The 23272-nt window shown below is 40.2% G+C and overlaps 1 protein-coding gene across 16 annotated transcripts in view; it reads left to right on the top strand.

The window, feature by feature from the left end:
- The window catches only part of TRPM3 (transient receptor potential cation channel subfamily M member 3), a 612777-nt gene extending 590033 nt beyond the window's left edge, over positions 1–22744 (top strand). For 12 of the 16 annotated variants that reach the window (XM_086415481.1, XM_086415480.1, XM_086415483.1 and 9 more), the window contains 4 exons: positions 3–153; positions 274–473; positions 2446–2578; positions 14331–22744. In XM_086415481.1, coding sequence (XP_086271607.1) covers positions 3–153; positions 274–473; positions 2446–2578; positions 14331–15783 — 1937 coding nt within the window. In that variant the 3' untranslated portion in view covers positions 15784–22744. The remainder of the gene's footprint in view (positions 1–2; positions 154–273; positions 474–2445; positions 2579–14330) is intronic. The other 4 variants (XM_086415489.1, XM_086415488.1, XM_086415491.1 and 1 more) reach the window with 1 other exon arrangement.
- Positions 22745–23272: the final 528 nt, after the last annotated feature.

The raw sequence follows: 23272 nt of genomic DNA, 5'->3' as shown, positions 1-23272 counted from the left end.
AGCTCCCTGTGGACAGAATGAGACTCGAGAGGATGGTAAAATAATCCAACTGCCTCCCTGCAAGACAGGAGCCTGGATCGTGCCAGCCATCATGGCCTGCTACCTCCTAGTGGCAAACATCCTGCTGGTCAACCTCCTCATCGCTGTCTTTAAGTAAGAGGGTCTTTCTTCAGAACCCGTGGAATGGAGTAGGGAGACTAAGGCAGGAGGGGAGCATGATGTTGCGGAAAGCAAGGGTGTTTCTCACTTGATTGTCTCTGGTCTCTTTTTCAGCAATACATTTTTTGAGGTAAAATCAATATCCAATCAAGTGTGGAAGTTCCAGAGGTATCAGCTCATCATGACTTTCCATGAAAGGCCCGTTCTGCCCCCACCTCTGATCATATTCAGCCACATGACCATGATATTCCAGCACCTGTGTTGCCGATGGAGGAAACACGAGAGTGACCCAGATGAAAGGGACTATGGCCTGAGTAAGCTTTGAGTGACAACCCCCGGCAACTACAGAGCAGGAATCCCCACTGCTTCTATAAGCGATCATGCAAGACCACTGGGCATCTGGTTCCTCTTGCTTCCTGCCCACAGCTCTGAAGACTTGGGAGGGGTAGGAGGGTATGCTCGATGAAAAATGGTGCTGGAAACAAGACAGGAGAGGCTGCAACTGAACATTCTTAACCTCTCTGCTTTCTTAGTGAGATAAAACCAGACTCCAGCAGGGCTGTCTTAGCACCTTCATAGGTTCTAAGCTTCTTACTTGCCAGACATCCCACCACAAGATATATCAACCACGTTAATATGCTCCCAATGCTACTGTATATATAATTTAAGCATCCTGACGTGCAGAGTTGTAGGTGATTAAGTTTGACTTTCTATGATTGTTTTTGGATCTATAGTGTTTTTAGGTCTTAAACATTTCCCAAGCCTTAGGGGGTGTTCCTATATGACTTAAAGAGGAAACCAGCAGTTTTTTCCATAATCCAAGAATAAAAAAGACTTTCCACCAACCACTTTCTAGCCCACTATTTCTAAAAAGAGGTTCAATTGGGGAAATAATCCTTTATTATATAGAATTGTTCCACACATTGTAGAAGATTTAGAACATCCAGCCTCCACTCATTGAATACTAACAGTTCCTGCAAGTTCCTAAATGTCCCCTGGGTACACCCACTGTTAAGAACAGTAGGATCCAGCCCCATACAAGCAACCTCCTGTGGTTTCTCAAAGAGTGTCAAATAGACCACCTACACTAAATCTACTGAATCAGAGCCTTTAGGACTATGGCCCAAGAATCACCTCCAGGTGATTACTAGTGCAACTCAAGTTTAAAACCAAAGCCACTCAATAATCAACTGTTTCTTTAAGTCTGAAGCTTTTAACAACTTCTTTGACATAGCAATGCCTGACCTCTTCTGAGACATTAAAATTGGAAAGTTGGAGAGGGGTTAAGAATTCCAAAATTCACTGTTTCCATTTGAAATACCCATTTAGGCAAGTAGAAAGCTCAGGGGAGAAAAGGTTCAGATTTCCACTGGGCTCTTTCTACCACTGTATCAGTTACTAGTTTGTTTACTTGCTATAAACAGAACACCAGATACAATAACACAAATATATAAGGTTTTGCTTTAACTCACACAACAAAAAGTGAAAAGGTAAATAGCCCAGAGCTCAATAATGACTCACTAAAGTCAAAGACCCCACGCCTATTTTTAGACTCAACTATTCCCTGTCACACTGTCTTGTCTCACAGTAGCAAAATAGCTGCTGTACTTCCAGTCATCACATGTCCATGTTCAAGGCATAAAGAAGTATGAAGATGAAAAAAGGTAGAAAGAATCAACCACATACCTGTAGTTGATCAGGAAACCAGAATCTCTTTCCAATACCTTTGAAAGAAAAAGGCGGTGGAGGTGGGGTGGGGATTGAAATGTCAACCTTTTCCTGCAGCAGATTTTTTTTTTGTACCTTGAGCCAAACTGTGTTTCTTGGTTGCTACTCAAACTTCAAGGAATACTGGAAATATTTGGCTTTCCAGTCTCAATAGTTGGAAGAGGGAGGGGAAATTGGGTTACAAAGGGCTTTTAGTAAGGCAAATGAAAAATGTGTGTCTGCCACGCTCCTCAGCCCAGGAGTTTTTAATAAACCTTTCTCTGCATAGTTTCCCTTTCCTTTATTTAGCTACATTGTTATCCTTACAACATATATTATCCTAACCATTCTCTGCAGTAAGCCAGGTACACTTAGGTGAGATTCAGAGGTCCAAAATGAATCTAACACCCAGAAAGAGAACAATGATACCAGTCAGCTGACCAGGTTTGGATTTAGTTTGATCTCAGTGAAGGATCGAGGCACTTCCCTAACCTGACTTGAGTTAGGAATGTCATTAGGCCCACAAATCAGGTTCATTGCTTTTACTTCTCTGCCTCATATCTCTCATCTTTTCCACAGAGCTCTTCATAACTGATGATGAGCTCAAGAAAGTACATGATTTTGAAGAGCAGTGCATAGAGGAATATTTCAGAGAAAAGGATGATCGATTCAACTCGTCCAATGATGAGAGGATACGCGTGACTTCAGAAAGGTGTGTTCTCTGGGCGCATGTCTCCTGGGGATGTTTTATACCATGGCATGCTTTATCAATTGATTTTGTTTGCAGGACCACAAAGAAAACAGATCCCTCCGCCCCTTTTTGCTTATTTTTATTGTACAAGAAATCATTGAGCTTATGAGAGAACAGAACATTGTCTGAAATGTCTATAGATCAAAATCCCAGACTTGTAAGTCCTAGGTTTCCCAGCAGGCAGTAGAAGTTGCCTTCTTGGACACTGGAGATTGTTGAGTCCAGGACAGGGCAAGAGTTGTTGACTCAGACCAGAAATTGGAAAGTTCAGACCTAGACACAAATCAAGAGAGTCCCAGCCCAACTCAAGGCTCTCATCAAGTTTGTGTTTCATGTAGATCATTGAGCATCTTCTCCAAAGGTCAAGATGGTCCTAGTGCCTGGCTTATATGGGTGCTCGGTGCCTTCTGAATAAACAACAGCAAGAGACTTGTGAATTAGAATAATTGTTGAGGGTGTTTTTTTCAATTTTTTTTTTTTTTAATTCTTATAGAACAAGGCAAAAACAAAGAAATAAAAGCAGATTTTTTTCTACTTACTTATTATACACTTTTAGATCTCACTGACCAAATAGGTTTATAGACCAGTAGGGCTGTAAGAAAAAAAATCTCAAAGAGAAGAGAATACTTTAAATTTAATAAATCTAACTTTATGCAAATAAATTTAAATTTTTCTGATTTTCCTCATTTTGCTGTAGTCTAATACAAACTTCATTCCAGACTGGCATATTCCAGCATTTGGGGCACTGCTTTTCTGAAGAACACCCCAAGTATTACAAAACACTAGTGTAACTTTAAATTTTAAGCACTTGCAATATAGAGATGGCAGAAGTTACTTATAAATAGTGGGGAAAAGGATGATACATTGATGACATCAGTTGATATACGACTCAGGCTTTTAAGATTTGAGTCAGTCACGTCTAGTTTTCATGAAATGGCATTTTGTCTGTTTAGCCACTTCATATGTTTTCTCTAAGGGCTCTGCAGAAATGACACAAATGGCATTTTTTTCTATCCCTGCCCATTATTTATTTAAGGAATGCAGTCTAGATGAGTGGTTATATACACACATGCCATTTAGTGATTATATCCATAGGTACTAGCCAATATTAATAAATTTTAAAGCCATGCACAGATTTTATACACATCTGTCATTGCAAACTAGAACATTTTATGATGATATGATGTGAAGCAATTTTCTAGCAAACAGAGGAAGAAGCTGCAAATCTGAAGACCTCTCTCATGCTAAGGCCTTGAAAAAGTTATTTATTAATGGACATATTAGCCATGTAGTTCCCATAAAATTGTGCCATGTGGACACTTTGTCCATTACTCAGGCATATTTGCAAAGCATGTGTCCAGGACCCTTTGCAATGGCTTTTTGTATTCAGAAAACCGCAGACCTGGGAGAAAAGAAAGATAGGGGGAGGAGTATTAAGATGCAGAGAAGTCCTTGTCTCTCTGGGGAACTAGCATGAGAGGTGCAGACACCAGGGCGTGCAAACTGTGGCCTGTCATAAAGCCCCTTTGAATGGGAACATGGAGGAGCTAGAGCACCTCCACCTGAGGCTCTCACCCCACATTTACAGATGCTTCCAGGAGACTTCTTCCCTGAGGCCCTCTTCCTCTCTGGGGAGTTACCGAGCCCCACCCTTCAGGAAGGTGACCAAGATGAACAATTCCCAGAAATCAGGACAGAGTGCAGGGCAGCCCTCCCTGTGACCTAGGCCTTAGCTGACCTTCTGGAGTAACAGGGCCCAGAGGGCCAGGGTGAGTTCACAGCTAAGCCCAGGTGCCAGAGAAGTGAATCTAAGCCCAGGCCTCATTCTGCTTCTGTAGCTTCTGTCTGTGTTTATTTGAAGTTCTGCTTTTGGTGGTGATGGTAGTAGTTTTGCATCTGCAAATGTACCAAAAACAATGTCTTTAAACACTAGAATTAGACTCAGTACAATAGAAACACCATGAGGTGCATCGGGGAATGGAGATCAACCAAGGGAGGGAGGGGATCCATATTACCCATTTCACACATTCTCCAGGACATGTCCTTTCTAAGTGGAGTGGCAGGTGAAATCACCTGTCCTGTTTTACATGAGCTAGCTGGCTAGCTAGGTAAATAGATAGATGGGTAGAGAGATGATAGATAAGTATATATAAACTCACATTTGAATACATATGTTAAATTTATATAAGTTAACTTCATATATTATATATTTTATACTTTTCTCCTCATATTAGATAACCTCAACACAGAGATTTGAAATCAGAAAACTTAAGAGCTGGTTCTTTGCTCTGTTTCTCCCCTTGCTACTACCTTTAAAATACAGTTAATTTATTCAAGTTCTATTTGCATGAATCTCTTTAGAAGTAAAAATGTACTTCTATAATTGTCTATTTAAATGGATAATTATTAAATTATATTTTTGTCACCAAATAGTATGTATAGGAAGGACCCAATACAATATTCAGGAGATCATTAACACCTTGGAGGAACTGATTCTGAGAAACTCTTGTCTTTGCCATTTTTATATAGCAATGACCATGATGTATCTAAAGCAATACAATTCCAAAATATAGTGAGCTAATTGATTGTAACCAATGCCGTTACTTATTTGGGACAATATCTAGCTAGTGATAATTATATTAAAATAGCCAAAATTTTAAGCTGTTAAGCAACATTGGTAACTACCTTCTTTTCTGAGGATTTTTTACCCTGGCTTACAATAACCAATCCTTGGAGTTTGTGCCATCAAATTCTGTGCTCATCATCCTTTACCTAGTGGGTTCTGTTTCAATACATGTATACTGGGGCTTTTACTGTGTACCAGGCAATAAGGCAGAGCTCTGTCCTCAAAAAGCACAGTCTCACTGAGTTCTAGTGTACACCCAAGGCAGGAACAGCCAGAAACATCTAACTCACAGTTGTCAAACCTTAGAAGGCCGTAAAATCATCTGGAAAGCTTGTTGCAAGACAGGTTTCTGGGCATCCACCTACATCCTTGGTTTCTTTTTTTTTATATATATATATATCTCCTTGGTTTCTGATTCACCGTGTCTACAGTGGGGCCTGAGAATTTGCATTTCTAACAAGTTTCCAGTAATGCTGATGGTAATGCTAGTCCTGCACCACACTTTGGGGACACTAATGGAATATAATGGATAAGCTTAAGGTCCCAAGTAGGATAGGACAGTGCAGAATTATTCACTGTGGAACATACATCAATAAAATTCGGTACCTTACATTTGGAACAGTTCTGGAGGTCATTAAATACAGATTGTGTGTGTGTGAAAGTCAGTCCTTCATGTCCGACTTTTTACGACCCCATGGACTATAGTCCATGGAATTCTCCAAGCCAGAATGCTAGAGTAGGTAGTCTTTCCCTTCTCCAGGGGATCTTCCCAACCCAGGTCTCCCACATTGCAGGAGGATTCTTCACCAGCTGAACCAGAAGGGAAGCCCAAGAACAGATTACTTGTACCCAAAGCAGTGTTTCTCCCACACACCTGACCAGCAGCAATTTAACAAGCATGTACTGAGCAGGGCCTGGGGTTGGAGTGGGGATAGAAGGATTTTGCTTTGAAAGAATGTATGATCCAGTTACAGTCAGCCTCTAAAGCACCTCCTGAAGGAGGAGAAGCTGCCTTAGATACCAGCCTCATGAATAAATACAGAAAAAATTACATTCTACTGTCTCTGAAAAAATGTTTCACATATGGTAATATCACCATCATCTCCCATTTGCTTTATCGTTTCTAAACTAAATATCCCAAAATCCTTTAACCACTTAGCATGTGTACAGCAGATCTTCCACTACCCTGCCCACTTTCTCAATATACACTTTGAATTTTCAACATCACCCTTTAAATGTGGTATCTAAATGGAACCTAATTCTGTGTTATAGTTAGAGCCTAGACTCAATGCCTTTATTCATTCACTTACTGTTTTTAATTATCTACCATATGCTAACCTAATACTTACAGAGTACAATAGGAAAAGAACATGTAACAAGGGAAAGAACATAGTAAAATGGAAAGATTTTAATACTAATTCTGCAGTAACTAGCTGTGTGACCTTGAACAAGTTACTTAACTCCTCTGAACCTATGTCCCAATCAGTAAAATGGGGACATACCTGTGGTATTAATACCTAACTAAAATTTTAAAAGTTACTGAAATAACATACATGAAATATTATGTTTTAACTGGTAGTTATTATTTTTGGATCTACACATTTTATTTGCTATGGGATTGCATTACTATCATAGCAGCCAAGTCATATCTTTGGTTCAGAGTGAGCCTACAATTAATTAAAACCAAGCCTTTTTTACATCAGATATTTCAAATATCTTCCAACTTCTTTGGAAATGTTTGTTTCTAACCTAAAATCAAGACTTAGCATTCATTGCTATGAAATTTGTCTTTAATTCCACTTCCTCTTTGTGTGCTCAGTCACTTCAGTCATGTCCAAATCTTTGCAACACCATGGATTATATAGCCTGCCAGGCTCCTCTGTCCATAGAATTCTCCAGGCAAGAATACTACAGTGGGTTGCCATGCCCTCCTTCAGGGGATCTTCCTGACCCAGGGATAGAACCCGCATCTCTTAGGTCTCCTGCATTGGCAGATGGTTTCTTTACCACTAGCACCACCGGAGTCCCCACCTCCCACCCTCCACTTTGGCTCATTATTATAGCATTTTAAGGATGACTTTGGATCCTGATTTTATTGTCTGTCTACTAATTTTTCATCCCATTGTTTTTATATCATTGTTTGCTTGATAAATATACCTGCTATGCCTTCAACATAATCTACCAAAATCTCACCAGCATGAATCAAGTGAACCAAGACAGAACTAAGATACTGCATGACTCCAGTGAATCAGGTGAACCAAGACAGAACTGAGATATCGCATGACTCCAAAAACTATCTTTCATGATGATACCAGTCCATGTTATACCATCTCTCACTTGGTTAATCAGCCAGCCAAGTATTCACATTTCTCCAGTCAACCGAGTGTATCAACCCATTTACTAAAATCACAATTTACTTTATGAAAAATATTGTGCATCTATGTTTCTTTGTTAGTCTAGATTATCAAAAGAGAGACAAGATTAATACTGAGCCTCCTGTTAATTAATCCTGTCTCTTTAAAGTGCCCAAAAGATAGCATCAGCTTAATTACTTAAAATGGGCTTCCCAGATGGCTCAGTGGTAAAGAATCCACCTGCCAATGCAGGAGACTCAGGACACATGGGTTCAATCCCTAGGTTGGGGAGATCCCCTGGAGAAGGAAATGGCAATCTGTTCCAGTATTCTTGCCTGGGAAATCCCATGGACAGAGAATCCTGGTGGGCCACAGTCCATGGGGTTGCAAAAGAGTCGTACCTGACTTAGTGACTAAACAACAACAAGCCATTCTACAATGCTGCCTAGAATTGATGTTAAACTCCCATAATTCATAGAATCAGGAATGTTGAGTACTGAGAAAACATTTCCTATCTGCAGTCTCCTGGCATTTCTTTTTATTTCCCTTTGACTCTTAAGGGTCACCTAGATTTTCTGGTGATCATAGATGGAAGTTCTTTTCTGGTCCCTTTAACTCATTTAAAGCAGGTTTTGCAAACTGGTCGCTCGTGGGCAGCACCTGCCCACAGAGGGCTGTTGTGTTGAGCTGACAGTGATTGTTAAAATTCACTCTGAATGCCTTTGGCCTGGACATGCTCTCTTCTGCCACAGAACCTTCCGCTGGTCTCTTATGCTTTGCCTGCTTCACGTACTTCCTTGATCTGCCCTCCCATAGGGATTTGGTCCTCAGACCCCTAACTTACAGCTTCCAGTTTATCCTCACCATCACCCTACCTGTTGGGCTCCATTTTACAGAAGTTTCCGTTTGAATTTTCTCCTTGACAATAACAATTTAGGCAAACTGTAATATACATCATTCCTTGTTATCATCTTTTAATCTAACATTATCTTTCCCAAACCAATAGGCTCTGTAGCCCCCCTTTTCCACTTTACCTAGATCCAAAAAGTATTAGACAAAGACTATTAATAGTATTTTACAGTTACAATGTTTAATAACAAAGAGAATAATTTAGAATATATGAAATTTATAAATAATCCCCAAACAGTGTAAGTCATAAAAGAGGAGCTTCAGTCACTTGCCACTGTATCTTTTTCTAAAGCTGATCTTTGCTATCTCCATTGATAGATCCAAGTTTAACTTTTCTCCCCTCTTTGGGTCCCAGAGTTAATTAGAAGGATAACTGGCCCAAAGGGAAGGGTCGTTGTCATCTTTTATTCACTAAGTCGTGTCTGACTCTTGGCAACCCCATGGACTGTGGCCTGCCAGGCTCCTCTGTCCATGGGATTCTCCAGGCAGGAATACTGGAGTAGGTTGCCATTTCCTTCTCCAGGGGATCTTCCAACCCAGGAATCAAACCCAGGTCTCCTGCATTGCAGGCAGATTCTTTACCTAATGAGCTATGAGGGAAGCCCATAGGAAAGGGGTAGGTAACCCTAAAATTCACAAATTACATTATCAGTCTATGGATAAGCAAGAGTTCACTTTAGCTGCTCTGCATCATTGTCTTTGATCAAAAAACCTGTATCAGTATACCCCTTGCCCCTATAAGAGCCCCCACAACTGGGCTCATGTGATCTGAAGTTGTTTCTGCTCTTCATCCTACACCCATCCAACTGCTAGCACTCCAGGGAATATTTGAAATTTAGAACAGGCATGACCAGCCAGTTGTCTTTTTCCTTTTACCATAGTTCCTTTCATCACATTTTGAGGTTATCAGGAAAAAAAAAAAAGAATTTTCTAGAAGGTAGGCACACACAATACAATAATCCTTCAGTTCAGTTCAGTCACTCAGTTGTGTCCGACTCTTTGCGACCCCATGAATTACAGCATGCCAGGCCTCCCTGTCCATCACCAACTCCCGGAGTTCATTCAGACTCACGTCCATCGAGTTGGTGATGCCATCCAGCCATCTCATCCTCTGTTGTCCCCTTTTCCTCCTGCCCCCAATCCCTCCCAGCATCAGAGTCTTTTCCAGTAAGTCAACTCTTCACATGAGGTGGCCAAAGTATTGGAGTTTCAGCTTTAGCATCATTCCTTCCAAAGAACACCCAGGACTGATCTCCTTTAGGATGGACTAGTTGGATCTCCTTGAAGTCCAAGGGACTCTCAAGAGTCTTCTCCAACATCACAGTTCAAAAGTATCAATTCTTCGGCACTCAGCTTTCTTCACAGTCCAACTCTCATATCCATACATGACTATTGGAAAAACCATAGCCTTAACTAGACAGACCTTTGTTGGCAAAGTAATGTCTCTGCTTTTGAATATGCTATCTAAGTTGGTCATAACTTTCCTTCTGAGGAGTAAGCGTCTTTTAATTTCATGGCTGCAGTCACCATCTGCAGTGATTCTGGAGCCCCCAAAAATAAAGTCTGACACTGTTTCCACTGTTTCCCCCTTTATTTTCCATGAAGTGATGGGACCAGATGCCATGATCTTCGTTTTCTGAATGTTGAGCTTTAAGCCAACTTTTTCACTCTCCTCTTTCACTTTCATCAAGAAGCTTTTTGGTTCCTCTTCACTTTCTGCCATAAGGGTGGTGTCATCTGCATATCTGAGGTTATTGATATTTCTCCCGGCAATCTTGATTCCAGCTTGTGCTTCTTCCAGCCCAGAGTTTCTCATGATGTACTCTGCATAGAAGTTAAATAATCAGGGTGACAATATACAGCCTTGATGTACTCCTTTTTCTATTTGGACTCAAATTCAGACTTAAATTGAAGAAAGTAGGGAAAACCACTAGACCATTCAGGTATGACCTAAATCAAATCCCTTATGACTATACAGTGAAAGTGAGAAATAGATTTAAGGGACTAGATCTGATAGATAGAGTGCCTGATGAACTATGGATGGAGGTTCATGACATTGTACAGGAGACAGGGATCAAGACCATCCCCATGGAAAAGAAATGCAAAAAAGCAAAATGGCTGTCTGGGGAGGCCTTACAAATAGCTGTGAAAAGAAGAGAAGCGAAAAGCAAAGGAGAAAGGGAAAGATATAAGCATCTGAATGCAGAGTTCCAAAGAATAGCAAGAAGAGATAAGAAAGCCTTCCTCAGCGATCAATGCAAAGAAATAGAGGAAAACAACAGAATGGGGAAGACTAGAGATCTCTTCAAGAAAATTAGAGATACCAAGGGAAAATTTCATGCAAAGATGGGCTTGATAAAGGACAGAAATGCTATGGACCTAAGAGAAGCAGAAGATATTAAGAGGTGGCAAGAATACAATAATCCTTAACATATTGCATATTGAAGTTGAAATTTTCTGTGCTGCCAGAATCTTCTTTTGAATGCCCTTTTCCTTATCACTTTGGCCGTTAGAGGCTGGTTGTCTTAGGACCTGGATTTCTTTTTTTAACCAGTCTATAATAGAGTGCCCTTTGATGGACTTCTGGCTGTTGCTTTCTTGGCCTCCTGGGAAGAAGAACCACCTCATACCTTTCCAGGTTTCTGTTGGGTGCCTATTGTGATTGTGTCTTGAGTTATTCTGAAATAAGTCACACAAGATCTGGAAATTTAAAAGAAGGAAAGAAAAATAAAGTGTCCCTCCCATACAACATCTTTCTTTCCAAATCCCTTTTTATTTTCTTACTTAGTCACTGCCATATGTATCTCCTTGAGGATTCCTTTTGATCCATAAAATCTTACCATTCTTACCTCCATATGATTTCCTGAGTTATTTGACCAGAGTCAGCTCCTGGAAACTACCCCTATGAGCCAAAACTCTTGATTTGTTTCTCATACCTATTTATATCTGTAATGCATGCCCATTGACAAATTAACTTTTCAAGAATTCTTTTTAAAGATTAAGGGAAGAACTCTATGTATGGAATAAGCGTATGTAAGTTTGACTCTAGGAACTTTCCTCTTTTTTATAACTCCTATATTAAACCCCTATCACTTATATCAATGACCTAACTGACATACAGTCAAGTGATTAAACACATCCAGGATTCTGAAAGAAAACAGATCAAACAGTTCTGTTTTTTTGTTTTTTGTTTTTTTTTAAATTCAAGTCTTACATTCCAAAGCACCTCAGAGCCCACAGGAAAGTTAAGATTTGGTGAAGAAGAGCTCCTTGATCTTGTTCTAGAATGTTTCCCTCCCCTAGTTCTACCCCCTGGAGCCATACTTCTTTATCTTTGTTCTTGAGGCTCCCACTGGGCACCTCCTTGCTTTCCCAGAGGACCCCCTTCTTCCTTGTACCTCCTCTCTCCCTCCCATTCCTTAGGGTCCTTAGTGTCTGGGTTCTGTTTATTCCCCACAACCCAGTCCTTACTCTTTCATTGCCTCTTGGTGCCTTAGCTCAGCCTTTCACTTGCTAGTTTTCTCTGCAGTGTTGGATTCTGGAACTAAAGTGAGGTAGGGTGCGCAGGGGGGTCCCCACAGTGCAGGGAGATATCTTCCCATGCCCAAAACAATAGCCACATGCAGTTATACTCAGAGAACATCTTTATCTCTTTCCATACCAACCTTGTATATACCAGACTCCAGGAAAGGACAGGAGAGGGAGGAAGAAAATTATCCTGCATTTTGTAACTCTGCCAACACTGAAAAACTAGCTGGACCCAGTACCTAAGTATCCCAAACAAAAATCCTCATTCTTCAAAAATGTACCATCTGTCCCACTCCTGCATTTAATGAAATAGTATTTTTATCTACTTACCGAAAGCATATTGCATTGCAAAAACGAACTGTAATACTTGCAAACTCCATAGGATAGATGATGAAAAAGTCAATTGTAAGTCTCTAAGACTCACAAAATTATTATTGTAAGTAATTTGTTTCTTGGGCTACGTGTATACCACAAAACAAGTGAAATAGTAAAAAGTTGAATTTTCTTTCTGAACCATCTGTGCTAGCTGGATGAGTAGCATTGGGTTTGCCAGATACAGAATTGCTCAGTGTACAAGTCTTTTGGAAATATACCTGAGCATCATGGCAGAGTGTGCCTAGACCCTAGAGGTGCTAAACTGGCTATGGAGCAGCAGAAAGGAGCAAAAAAAAAAAAAAAGTTTCTGAAGCAGGGCTCTTGAGAGCAGTCCAGAAACTTAGACTGATGAAGGGAAACTGAGAGATAAAAGAGCAGAGTGAGTTGTGGGGGGGCAGGGGAGGGTGTTGCAAAGGTAAGAGAATCACATATTCCCACTCTGGCCAGCAGAAGTAGGCTTTTATACATGTTTGTGTTTTTTTTCTAAACCTATAGGTCCCTCAGAGAGAGAAACCACATGCCTCTTATATCTCCTTCTGGCATTGAAATATATATTCTTCGCAGATAGAGGTGTTGCTATTGTTAACACACCACCACCACCACCATCACAACAATTGGAGGGACCTAGCTCTAATTCCTATCATCTTTTGTAAAGCATGCAGCCATGTTCCTTTTAAGGGTCAATGGTCAAGTAATTTGCTGTGCATATTGGAAGAATTAGGAAAGTATCTTTATCCTCTCAAAAAAAGTTGTGAATAGATCTTTTTTAGATTCTCCAAGATTTGCCTTTTGACATTTAAAAGTGAAAGTTTAAGCTCAAACCAAAACTTGCCTTTGGTTTGTCCTTTCCAAGTTAATTTGAACAAGTGAAAAATATGGCACAATTTTATTTTAAATATGTGGTCTCTGTCTTTATAAGTAAATGGCCTAGCAACCCATTAAACAATTGAAATCAAGTTTGTCACAGTGATTTGTTCAGTGAGCCTTTCTTGACATCTGGCAGGTATTGGGCTGTCAACATGGAAATGCAAAGAGGAATATGAGACAGATCACACCCTTAAGAATAGGGACTATAGAAATAACTGGGATAGAAAGCACCTGGATCAGCTACCTGGAAAGACAGAGAGAGGCATAGGATGATTTATTGATAGCCACTCTAGAGTTTACCAAAAATTATGTAATCTTGGCTAAACTTCTTGATATTTGTTTATCCTTTATTAATGAAAGGATGGGGTTAAATAAGGTCAACCCCAGGTGACTCAGTAACAGGACCATATCAGTTCCTTTGGAGGTACTACTTTCTAAAAAGATTGTTGTGAATAAGAACAACAACAAAAGATTATTATGTATATGCAAAATAAACATAATCCCAGTCCATAAAATACAAATTTTACATGCACACTACAGTAAGAATAGCTACATTCTACAATTCTACTGCAAAACTGGGTAAAGTCATCCAAATGAAACATTCTCATTTTGCTGGTGACTGTTAAGCCAACATCCTAGTCCTTATTTAGGTCATTGAACCCTGCCCCAAGCCACAGTGAAGCCAGGAGGGCGGCAAAGAGTGGGACTTTGGCCTCACTCCTCTTCAAGACCTCCTTGCCTAGGTGTTTAGTTGTTGGGACTGAGCATGAAGTTTCCCCGAGGGAAAGGGAATTAGTAGCTAGAAACTGCTGGATTCAATCAACTCTCAAGCCTTTTCTAGCTTAGAAAGATTGGAGTTCTGTGATTCCCAGTGGCAGGGTCACAGCCATCCTCTCCTCTCCACCCCTTCTCACTACCCTCACCCCCTCAGTTCCCCCCAGTAGGACAGTGATGGCACTAAGTTGGGGCACAATTTTAAGCCCCTCTGTCCCTGCTCCACAGCCTCCTGCAGAGAAACTACCCAGAGTGACTCTGGTTCTCTCTTCCTGCCCAGGGTGGAGAATATGTCCATGCGGCTGGAGGAAGTCAACGAGAGGGAGCACTGCATGAAGGCCTCGCTCCAGACCGTGGACATCCGGCTGGCGCAGCTCGAAGACCTCATCGGGCGCATGGCCACAGCCCTGGAGCGCCTGACAGGTCTAGAGCGGGCTGAATCCAACAAAATCCGCTCGCGGACCTCCTCGGACTGCACAGATGCAGCCTACATTGTCCGCCAGAGCAGCTTCAACAGCCAGGAGGGGAACACCTTCAAGCTCCAAGAGAGTATAGACCCTGCAGGTGAGGAGACCTTGTCCCCAACTTCTCCAACCTTAATGCCCCGTATGCGAAGCCATTCTTTCTATTCAGTCAATATGAAAGACAAAGGTGGGATAGAAAAGTTGGAGAGTCTTTTTAAAGAAAGGTCCCTGAGCCTACACCGAGCTACTAGTTCCCACTCTGTAGCAAAAGAATCCAAAGCTCCTGCAGCCCCTGCGAACACCTTGGCCATTGTTCCCGATTCCAGAAGACCATCTTCATGTATAGACATCTATGTTTCTGCCATGGATGAGCTCCACTGTGATATAGGCCCACTGGACAATTCCATGAACATCCTTGGGCTGGGCGAACCAAGCTTTTCGGCTCCAGTACCTTCCGCAGCTCCTTCAAGTAGTGCCTATGCAACTCTTGCACCCACAGACAGACTGCCAAGCCGGAGCACTGATTTTGAGGACATCACTTCCATGGACACTAGATCTTTTTCTTCAGACTATACCCACATCCCAGAATGCCAAAATCCATGGGACACTGACCCTCCAATGTACCACACCATTGAGCGTTCCAAAAGTAGCCGCTACCTAGCCACCACCCCCTTTCTTCTAGAAGAAGCCTCCATCGTGAAATCACATAGCTTTATGTTTTCTCCTTCGAGGAGCTGTTATGCCAACTTTGGGGTGCCCGTGAAAACAGCAGAATATACAAGTATTACAGACTGTATTGACACGAGATGTGTCAATGCTCCTCAAGTGATTGCTGACAGAACCACATTCCTGGGAGGTCTTGGAGGGAAAGTGGAGGAATCGTTGTGCTGCCATCCCGAGCGAGAGGCAGAACTGAGTCACCCCAGCTCTGATGGTGAGGAGAATGAGGCCAAGGGCCGGAGAGCCACCATCGCAATGCCCCCCCAGGACGGTGATAATTCAGACAGAACCCTGTCGAACAACATCACAGTTCCCAAGATAGAGCGCGCCAACAGCTACTCAGCAGAGGAGCCAAGCACACCATATGCCCACACCAGGAAGAGCTTCTCCATCAGTGACAAACTCGACAGGCAGCGGAACACAGCAAGCCTGAGAAATCCCTTCCAGAGGAGTAAGTCCTCTAAGCCAGAGGGCCGAGGGGACAGTCTGTCCATGAGGAGACTCTCCAGAATGTCTGCTTTTCACAGCTTTGAAAGCAAGCACAACTAAACCTTCTAATAAGCTTTGCAGGAGGCTCAAGAATCCAGCCCTCAAATTCTCCCTGAAATTCACCTGTTCCTGTTTCTTGAAACTCACCTGCTTTATTCTTAGCTGAGCAAAACAAGTCATTCCTTGGGAGTTGTTAACTAAAAGGTGACTTCTGGGTCACAGATCAAGAAAACATTTGATCTGGCCCAGTGCAAAACGCAGGGGATTTAAGTCATGTTCACACTTGATGGGTAGGGAGGGGAAAGAGGGAGAAGAAGGGTTGAGATGAATGTGTATAACTAGTCATTTCAGAAAGCCATGAGCTCTGGGAATGATTGGGGCATCAAGTATGCTCCATGCCAGGAGGCATCTTTCCATTTCTGACCATTATCAAGAGTTTTAGGATGCAGGGCTAAATTGCAAAATAAAATAAAGTAGCCAGCATATAAATGAGATATTCTAAACTTCAATTCTGTTTTCTTTTCACATTGGCTCCATCACTGGTGACTGATGAAGAGCATCCTTTTTATTCAGTATAAGCCGGCAGCAAGCAGTTCTACCTAACGTCCCACATCCTTCTCATGCCAACACTTCTGTAATTGATCATTATAAAGAAAAAACAAGGTAACAGTCATAGTTCACCTGTCTCTTATATATTCATTTCTGGTGCCACAACTTTTATCTCTTTTGAAGAAAATAAAGGGAAAAGAAATGCCTTTTTGTATTGCAATCAAAATGAAAGAAGAGTTGATGTTAAAAACAATTGTCAAGTGGTTTATTATATACAGTGGGCATTCAAGTATAGTCAAGTAAGCTCAGGATGAATGTAATTAAATAATTTTATATTTTTTAATTTATTTTGTATCTCACCTATCATCAATGAAGCCACTCACTGAATATAATAGTGAACTTAAAAAAAAAATAGTAGGCAGAACTCACCTAAAACTGCCATATGAGATACTGCTATATTCCCACCATCTATGTTATGTGTGATGCTGCTTGTGTGACCCTCATTATGTGTATGAATCCACCATGTCTTCTGAACATCTCCAGGATGTAACTGCCAATTTTCCACACCACCTATCACATGACCATTTTGTATATGAATATCTGGTTACATGTGGATATTTTCATACCTAGAGTTTTGCCATTTAATCTGAGCTCAGCATAAATTTAATTGGAGTTTTTCAAGGGCTGGTATCTTTTTTATGGAAATGTTCCAAAGCACTTTTTAGGGAAGTTTCAAAACCATAAATAACCTTAGAATTGACTGGGAGTTTGGTATCAACCCAAGCCATCAGTAGCAGGCATACCATGAATATTTTTCTTATACACAGAGCTATAAAAAAGATGCGGTAGACTAAAATAGAAAGCAAATAAACATATAAAGAGTTCTGTAGTATATGCTGCTTATATGCATTTACACAGAGAGACATGTTAATATATAGTTTATAAACAGACATATAGAGCTTTCTTAAAAGGCTTGGACTTTTCTATCATCTTGAGATATAACCAGGATTTTTTAATATCCAAGGAGTTCCATTGAAAGAGTTAATTATATTAAATTTTGACATGTTGAAATTATAAATTTTTAAAATCCCTATGACCTTAGCTTTTCCTTGTACAAAACTAGAGTTGCCAACATGACTCACTACCTTCCCTTTGCCTCTTTTTTCTGCGGAAGCATTTGCTATCATGGCATCTCGATTAGTCTGGTTTCTCCTGCACAAAGAGATTATTTCAAGTACAATCAGAATAGATGTACGGTTCTAAACCAGATAGTTTTATGGACTCTCAAATATAGGCATATGTTTCTAGATCAGAATCTGGACTTAAAGTGGGATAAAGAAATTTTTATCAAATCTTTGGATTCCTATTTGGATCACTGATTTAAAGGAGAATAAAAATCTTTAAGGAAAAAGACTTAATACTTCCTGGTTATTTTGTTTTTCTGTAGTTTTGAATTCCAGATTTCTCATTATGTGAAATCAAGTGAATACATGGACAAAATCTCTAGCCTTTAAATAACAAAAACCAAAATCTTCTGAACAAGCTTTTCAGGTGTAGAGACAATGATGTTGCTGCATATAAAGAATTAAACAATTCCATCTTCACTCCTTGGATTTAAGTGAGTAAGAAACAAGTCACCAGAGTCCCTCATATATAATTGCTCTAGAAACAATTATATTTTTACTGGCCATTTCCCCTCAATAAACATGTATTTGGTCTAAGAATAGATTGGTCTATTGGTCTAAGAATAGGTCTAAGAATATCTAAATCTAAGATAGATTTAGTTGCCCTAAAACTTCCTTGAGTCATGAATCTCCTTGAGGATCTAATGAAAGCTCGGGGCTCACCTCCCAGAAAAAAAAAAAAAAAAAATGTATGTACATGTAGAGTTGCAATATAACCTTAAAGGGTTCATGTACCCCTGGTTCCATATTGATTGATAATGAGGAAGAGGAACCATGTTTATTCATAATCAATGCAGCTGTAATAGGCACTTTACATTTCAAGACCATTTCTCTGTGATTCTCAGGAAGGCCAAGTCTCAGCACCAGAGTTTAAACCCAGATTTTGTTACTTTTGTTCCTTGGATTAGCTCTTGCTAGTTTGATATATTTACATCCTAAACACTTTGATGATTTTAAATATGGAGCATACTTACAAAGCCAGAGGCTTCTCTAAATCTGTGGAGGAATCTAGGAAGGAGGTGAAATTATTATTCTTTGATCACAGAGCAGGATATCACAGCACCTCCAGGGCCTCATTCTGGACCAGATTGAAAATAGGGGAAAGAAATTATGAGCATGAGTGTTTCCATTCATTGTGATTTCTGGAGAGAACCAAACCTAGGAAACAAAGTATTTAACAGCCTTGACCTTGTGACTACCTGGTCCTTTTGTTGTGCATGAAAATGAAGTTCTTAAATCTTTTGTGAAGTGTATGAAATATATAAGCCAAATTTAAGTGACTTTAAACACAACCTGTATAACTTTCATGAGCCATTTCTTTCCTGTGCATTTACATGTGTGTTATGTTTCCATCCATTTCTTTCCATTTCTGGGTGTTCTGCACACCAGTGTGGCATTGATTCTGTGGCCTTGTACGGTCAGCTTGTGTCCAGACCATTTATTTCGCCATGTTCCTGATCGAGGGGGTATTAATTACCTTCTCTGTGAATTAAGCAGCCCATGAGCAGCAAGTTATTGAGGAATATAAATAAAGTCATAGAGCGCTCAAGGAAGTAATAGCTTTGGTTTAATCATATGCTTCTAAGGTGCCAATTTTTATATACTACTATATGTAATGATTTGTTCTAAATTGCTCAGTCCTTTTGAAAAAAAATGTAAGGATGTTTAATGAAAATTACCTTGGGAATTCCTGATTAATCAACAAACTTTATATTTATACTTAGAAACTCTCTCCTGGGTGGATTTGAATGAAGCTGGAAAGCTTGGCTATAATTGGCGGGGCTAGTTTGTTTCTCCAGCCAGAAGGTATATTAGGGGTCAGAATGCAGCACTTTACAGAACTGGATTTTTTTTTTAAGTCTAAGCTTCCAGGTCTAGGATATTATGTAGCACTTTGAAAGTTCCCCCTTTAAAAAAAAAAAAAAATATATATATATATATATCAGAATTATCAAATAAAAATGTACTTGTAAGAAACACAAAATGTGTTTCTTCTGAATGTTTCAAATGTATTCTAAAAGATGGTTTCTATAGATAATATTATGGTAGATAACTGGATAGTACATTTTTTCCACTTTCTAAGGCTATACAGTCTAATCTTTCTGAACGTTTGGGCTGTTTAACTTCTGTAATTATATATTATCCAGTCATCAATCATGCTATATCTATAAGCTATACTGTTCAATGTGTGTGGGGCAATGCTGTATTATAAAACACATGTAAACATATATGTAACCCATATTTAACTCAGCATAGTTGTAGCATGTGGTTGTATTAATGAACGTTACAGGATAACTTTATAATCCTTTACAAATCTGTAACATTCAATAAAGAAGCACATGTTGCAAGGATTAATGATGTTCCCAACTCCATGTTATTTAGCATCCTCATGAAATGGGTACTTTTGTTCCTGATCTGCTTCATGTTTTCCACATTCCCATAGACCATTGTAAAATATTTGTATGAGCTGATGTGCATCCTCTGACCAGCCCTGCAAGCTGTGGTAGGCAAGTTACGGTTTTGTGAAAGATGAACTGGCATGTTATGCAAAAACTATATGACAAATTGAAAATAATATCTTAAGCTCCAGTTGAATTAGCTGTTTGTTTACATCTGCCAACCCAGTGTGGAAGCAGTGTACAGTATTTTAAGTATGTTCATGTAGTAACACTAATATGTTTGTTTCTCGATAAAGTGATGCTAGTGTGTAGGTGGCTATATACTTACTCTAAATACTGCATTATAGCTCACTATTCTTTAACAATATTAATGTGACTTAAATGAAGTAATCCCTCTCCAAATCCAGTCTTAATTTTTGTGGCGACAAAATGCATGCACTGCTTTATGCATTTATTTTAACTTTTTAAAGGCACTTAATGTTTTACTGTTGCCTGCTGTGATACTTAAACCAGTTAGGAACTCACTCAAATTGTTGGGCTTCTTACACTGTTTGGGGATTATGTCCAATTTAAAAAAATTAAAAACAAAAAAGTAACCAAGGATTTTTTACTATTTTTTTAAGCTCTGAACAAATAATATGGAATAAAGTATTAACTGCAGGGCCTTATAGCTATGTAACCTGGAGATAGCTAGCCAACACCACTTGGGTTTACCAAGCTCTAGTGTTGGTGCATCTGTGATATATGAAGGACATATTTCTGAGTCTTTAGGGCCATTGGGTGCAAGTTGCTAAACCAGAGATGAGAGTGAGGAGTCCATTCAAGACAGTGTAGAAATCCACATATCAGTATGGATGAATCCAGTGGACAATAGGTAGGAAAAGCTCCTACCTTGGGGCTTTTCTCACATTGTGTGTGAGCCTGGCCTGGGGGAGGGTGAGAGATGGGTGACTGCGTGTCTCATTGAGCACAGGGGGACTCTGAAGAGTCTGCCCTTCAAGGAAGTCACCATTTCATTGTGAAGAGCCATTCAACATCTGAACAAGGGAGGATGAAACTTGCATAGTCTTATAAATGATGGCTCCTCAAAGAGTAAAGAGAACTTTTCTGTCAGCCTGCACTGGCCTAGGCTTTCTTTTTACCTGTCACACAGTCTCTTTCTCAGATTGGAGTCAATCAAAGGAGCAGTTGGTTCTGATTTTAAGGAAAACAGGATTTTTTTTTTTTTTGTACTTCATTTGAGAAGTTGGTTGTGTTACCTTTTCTCTGATGAATTCCTTGCACTGATCACTGTTAATGAAATCAAGACATGACCATTTCTACATGTGTCTAAGAGGAATTCAGTGGCCAAGTAATCCAGGTGGCAGTAAGAGTGAGGTAAATTTTCCCTTCCCTAACTGACCTGCTCTCCCAGCCCCATTAAACCTTCAAGCCATTGCCCGTTTACACAAAGTTTGTGTGCTGGGAAGTGAAAAGAATATGTATGGCTAGAAGGCCATAGTTTTCTGAAGAGCGTCAGTGCCAGCCTTGACCTAGGCCTTCCTCTGGAGCTGGGGGGCTGCTGAGGGCTGGGGGATGCAGAGAGAGGTTCAGCCTTGGGCCTGGATACACAGCCTTCTTCACCCCCTTAACTTTCTTCCTTGCTCTTGGCCCAGCACAAGGTTTTATTTTTTTTTCTGCCAGACCAGTTGACTTTATCTCCTGTCACCTCCATACCCTCTGGACCCTGGCAGAGGAAACTGAACCAGCGGCTGCAAGCCTTCAGACTTTGTCCAGCCCTCATCTTCCCACTGACTTAGCTTCCTCCCCGCAACTTCACCCCATGCTCCTAACTTCACTGGTGTTTGCATCAACCTCATCAATACTTTGCCTGTCTGAATCCCAAAAGAATCAGTCACATCTTTACCCCAGCTTATCACGTATCAGCAGCAGCAGCCATCTGCCTCTAGATTGTGGGGTTGCAAACACAAATACGTGAAGCGGCTGGATCCAGAACACAAATGCGGCAGTTGGGCTGGGAAAAACAACAGGAAGAAGTAGGGTTTACAGGGCTTGAGAGAGCACGTGTCTGCTACAAAGACATTCACATTCAGATTTGCAAACATTGTGCTAGCCAAACGTATCTGCCAGCAGCTTTCAAACCTGGAGGCAATAGTTTGGGACCTCTGAGTCAGAGCCAACCAGGACCATATTCCTGATTCCAAATTAGTGAATACATAAACAAAATACACTGAAAATGGAGGTGGGAGAGAAAGGAACTCACCCTATTCAGGGTTCTTTCTGTTCTCTCAAATGATATGTGCATGTTTATTTGCTAGCTGCATCATTCTGGACCTAAATGTGGGATCTTTGTGAGGAAGATTCAGAAGAAGAGTACCATAGCATTGTATCAAGGCTTATCTGCTTCCTGCCACTACAGTGTCTGACCTGAGTTTATATTGCTTCTCCTGCTGTTCAGAACAGTCCATGCAGTATAGTGTACTCATTGCTGTTCCATAACAGAGAACTTAGACTCTCATTTGTAAACATTCTAACCATAGTTTATAATGGGGAAAGTTATTCAAGTATCATTTTTAAATGAATTCCTATAAATAAAATAATTTTGCAATTGGGTTTCTTAAATATATATACATCTTTTCCTTCTTTGTGTATAGATAGACAGTGGTTTGCATATCTATCAACATTATAAATATATATAACTCCTTAGAGGAAGTTTTCTTTTTTAAAGGTCTATTATTGGATTCACAATGCACTTTGAGCTTGTTTGTTTAGATATATAATTCGAAGCAGAAGTTGGCAGATACCACGGGAAAAACTTTCTGAAATTTCTGTAACAAATGTTTTGCAATAAAAAAAAAAAAAAAAAAAACCTCAGTAGTTCAAACATGACTTGGACTTCTTTGTGCATTTATTTGCCACCATGTGATTCCTACCATTCTCATGACAAGAATTGCTGGGGTACAGAGAGATGATTGCCTTGGGCTCAATAGTTACTTGTAGATCAGAGGCTGCAACTGGTGGTCTGTGGGTCATATCCAGGCATCAAAGAAGGAATGTTGTTGTCCAGGACAAATGTTTTAACTTCAAATAATAATGGGAAAAGAAATTGAAGAACACATATATGTACAATCTTTTATTTTTACAAAAAATTTGTTGAGTACCTGTTCTGTGCTCAATGGTGTGCCAAGGTGAATAAAGCAGGCAGAGTCCCTGCCCTGTGGAGTTTTGACTCTGACTATAATAAAGTATGATCAGATATAATTTTGTAATTACTATTTCACCACCTAAGAAGTAGAGCATGAAAAATAAAGAGTCTAGAGGTTCAGAGGAGCAACAGTGCTCTGCAGCTCAGGGCAAGGAAGGCCCTTTGGGGCAGATTACACCAGAATGTGCCCTGAAGAACAAGGACGGTTTAGC

The sequence above is a fragment of the Bos grunniens genome, chromosome 8 (assembly GCF_055505025.1).
Source record: "Bos grunniens cultivar Pamir isolate PY7600 chromosome 8, Bosgru_T2T1.0, whole genome shotgun sequence".
In the NCBI taxonomy this organism is placed as follows: Eukaryota; Metazoa; Chordata; class Mammalia; order Artiodactyla; family Bovidae; genus Bos; species Bos grunniens.
The sequence above is the reverse complement of the archived record's forward strand: the minus strand, read 5'-3'. Positions and strand labels throughout refer to the sequence as shown.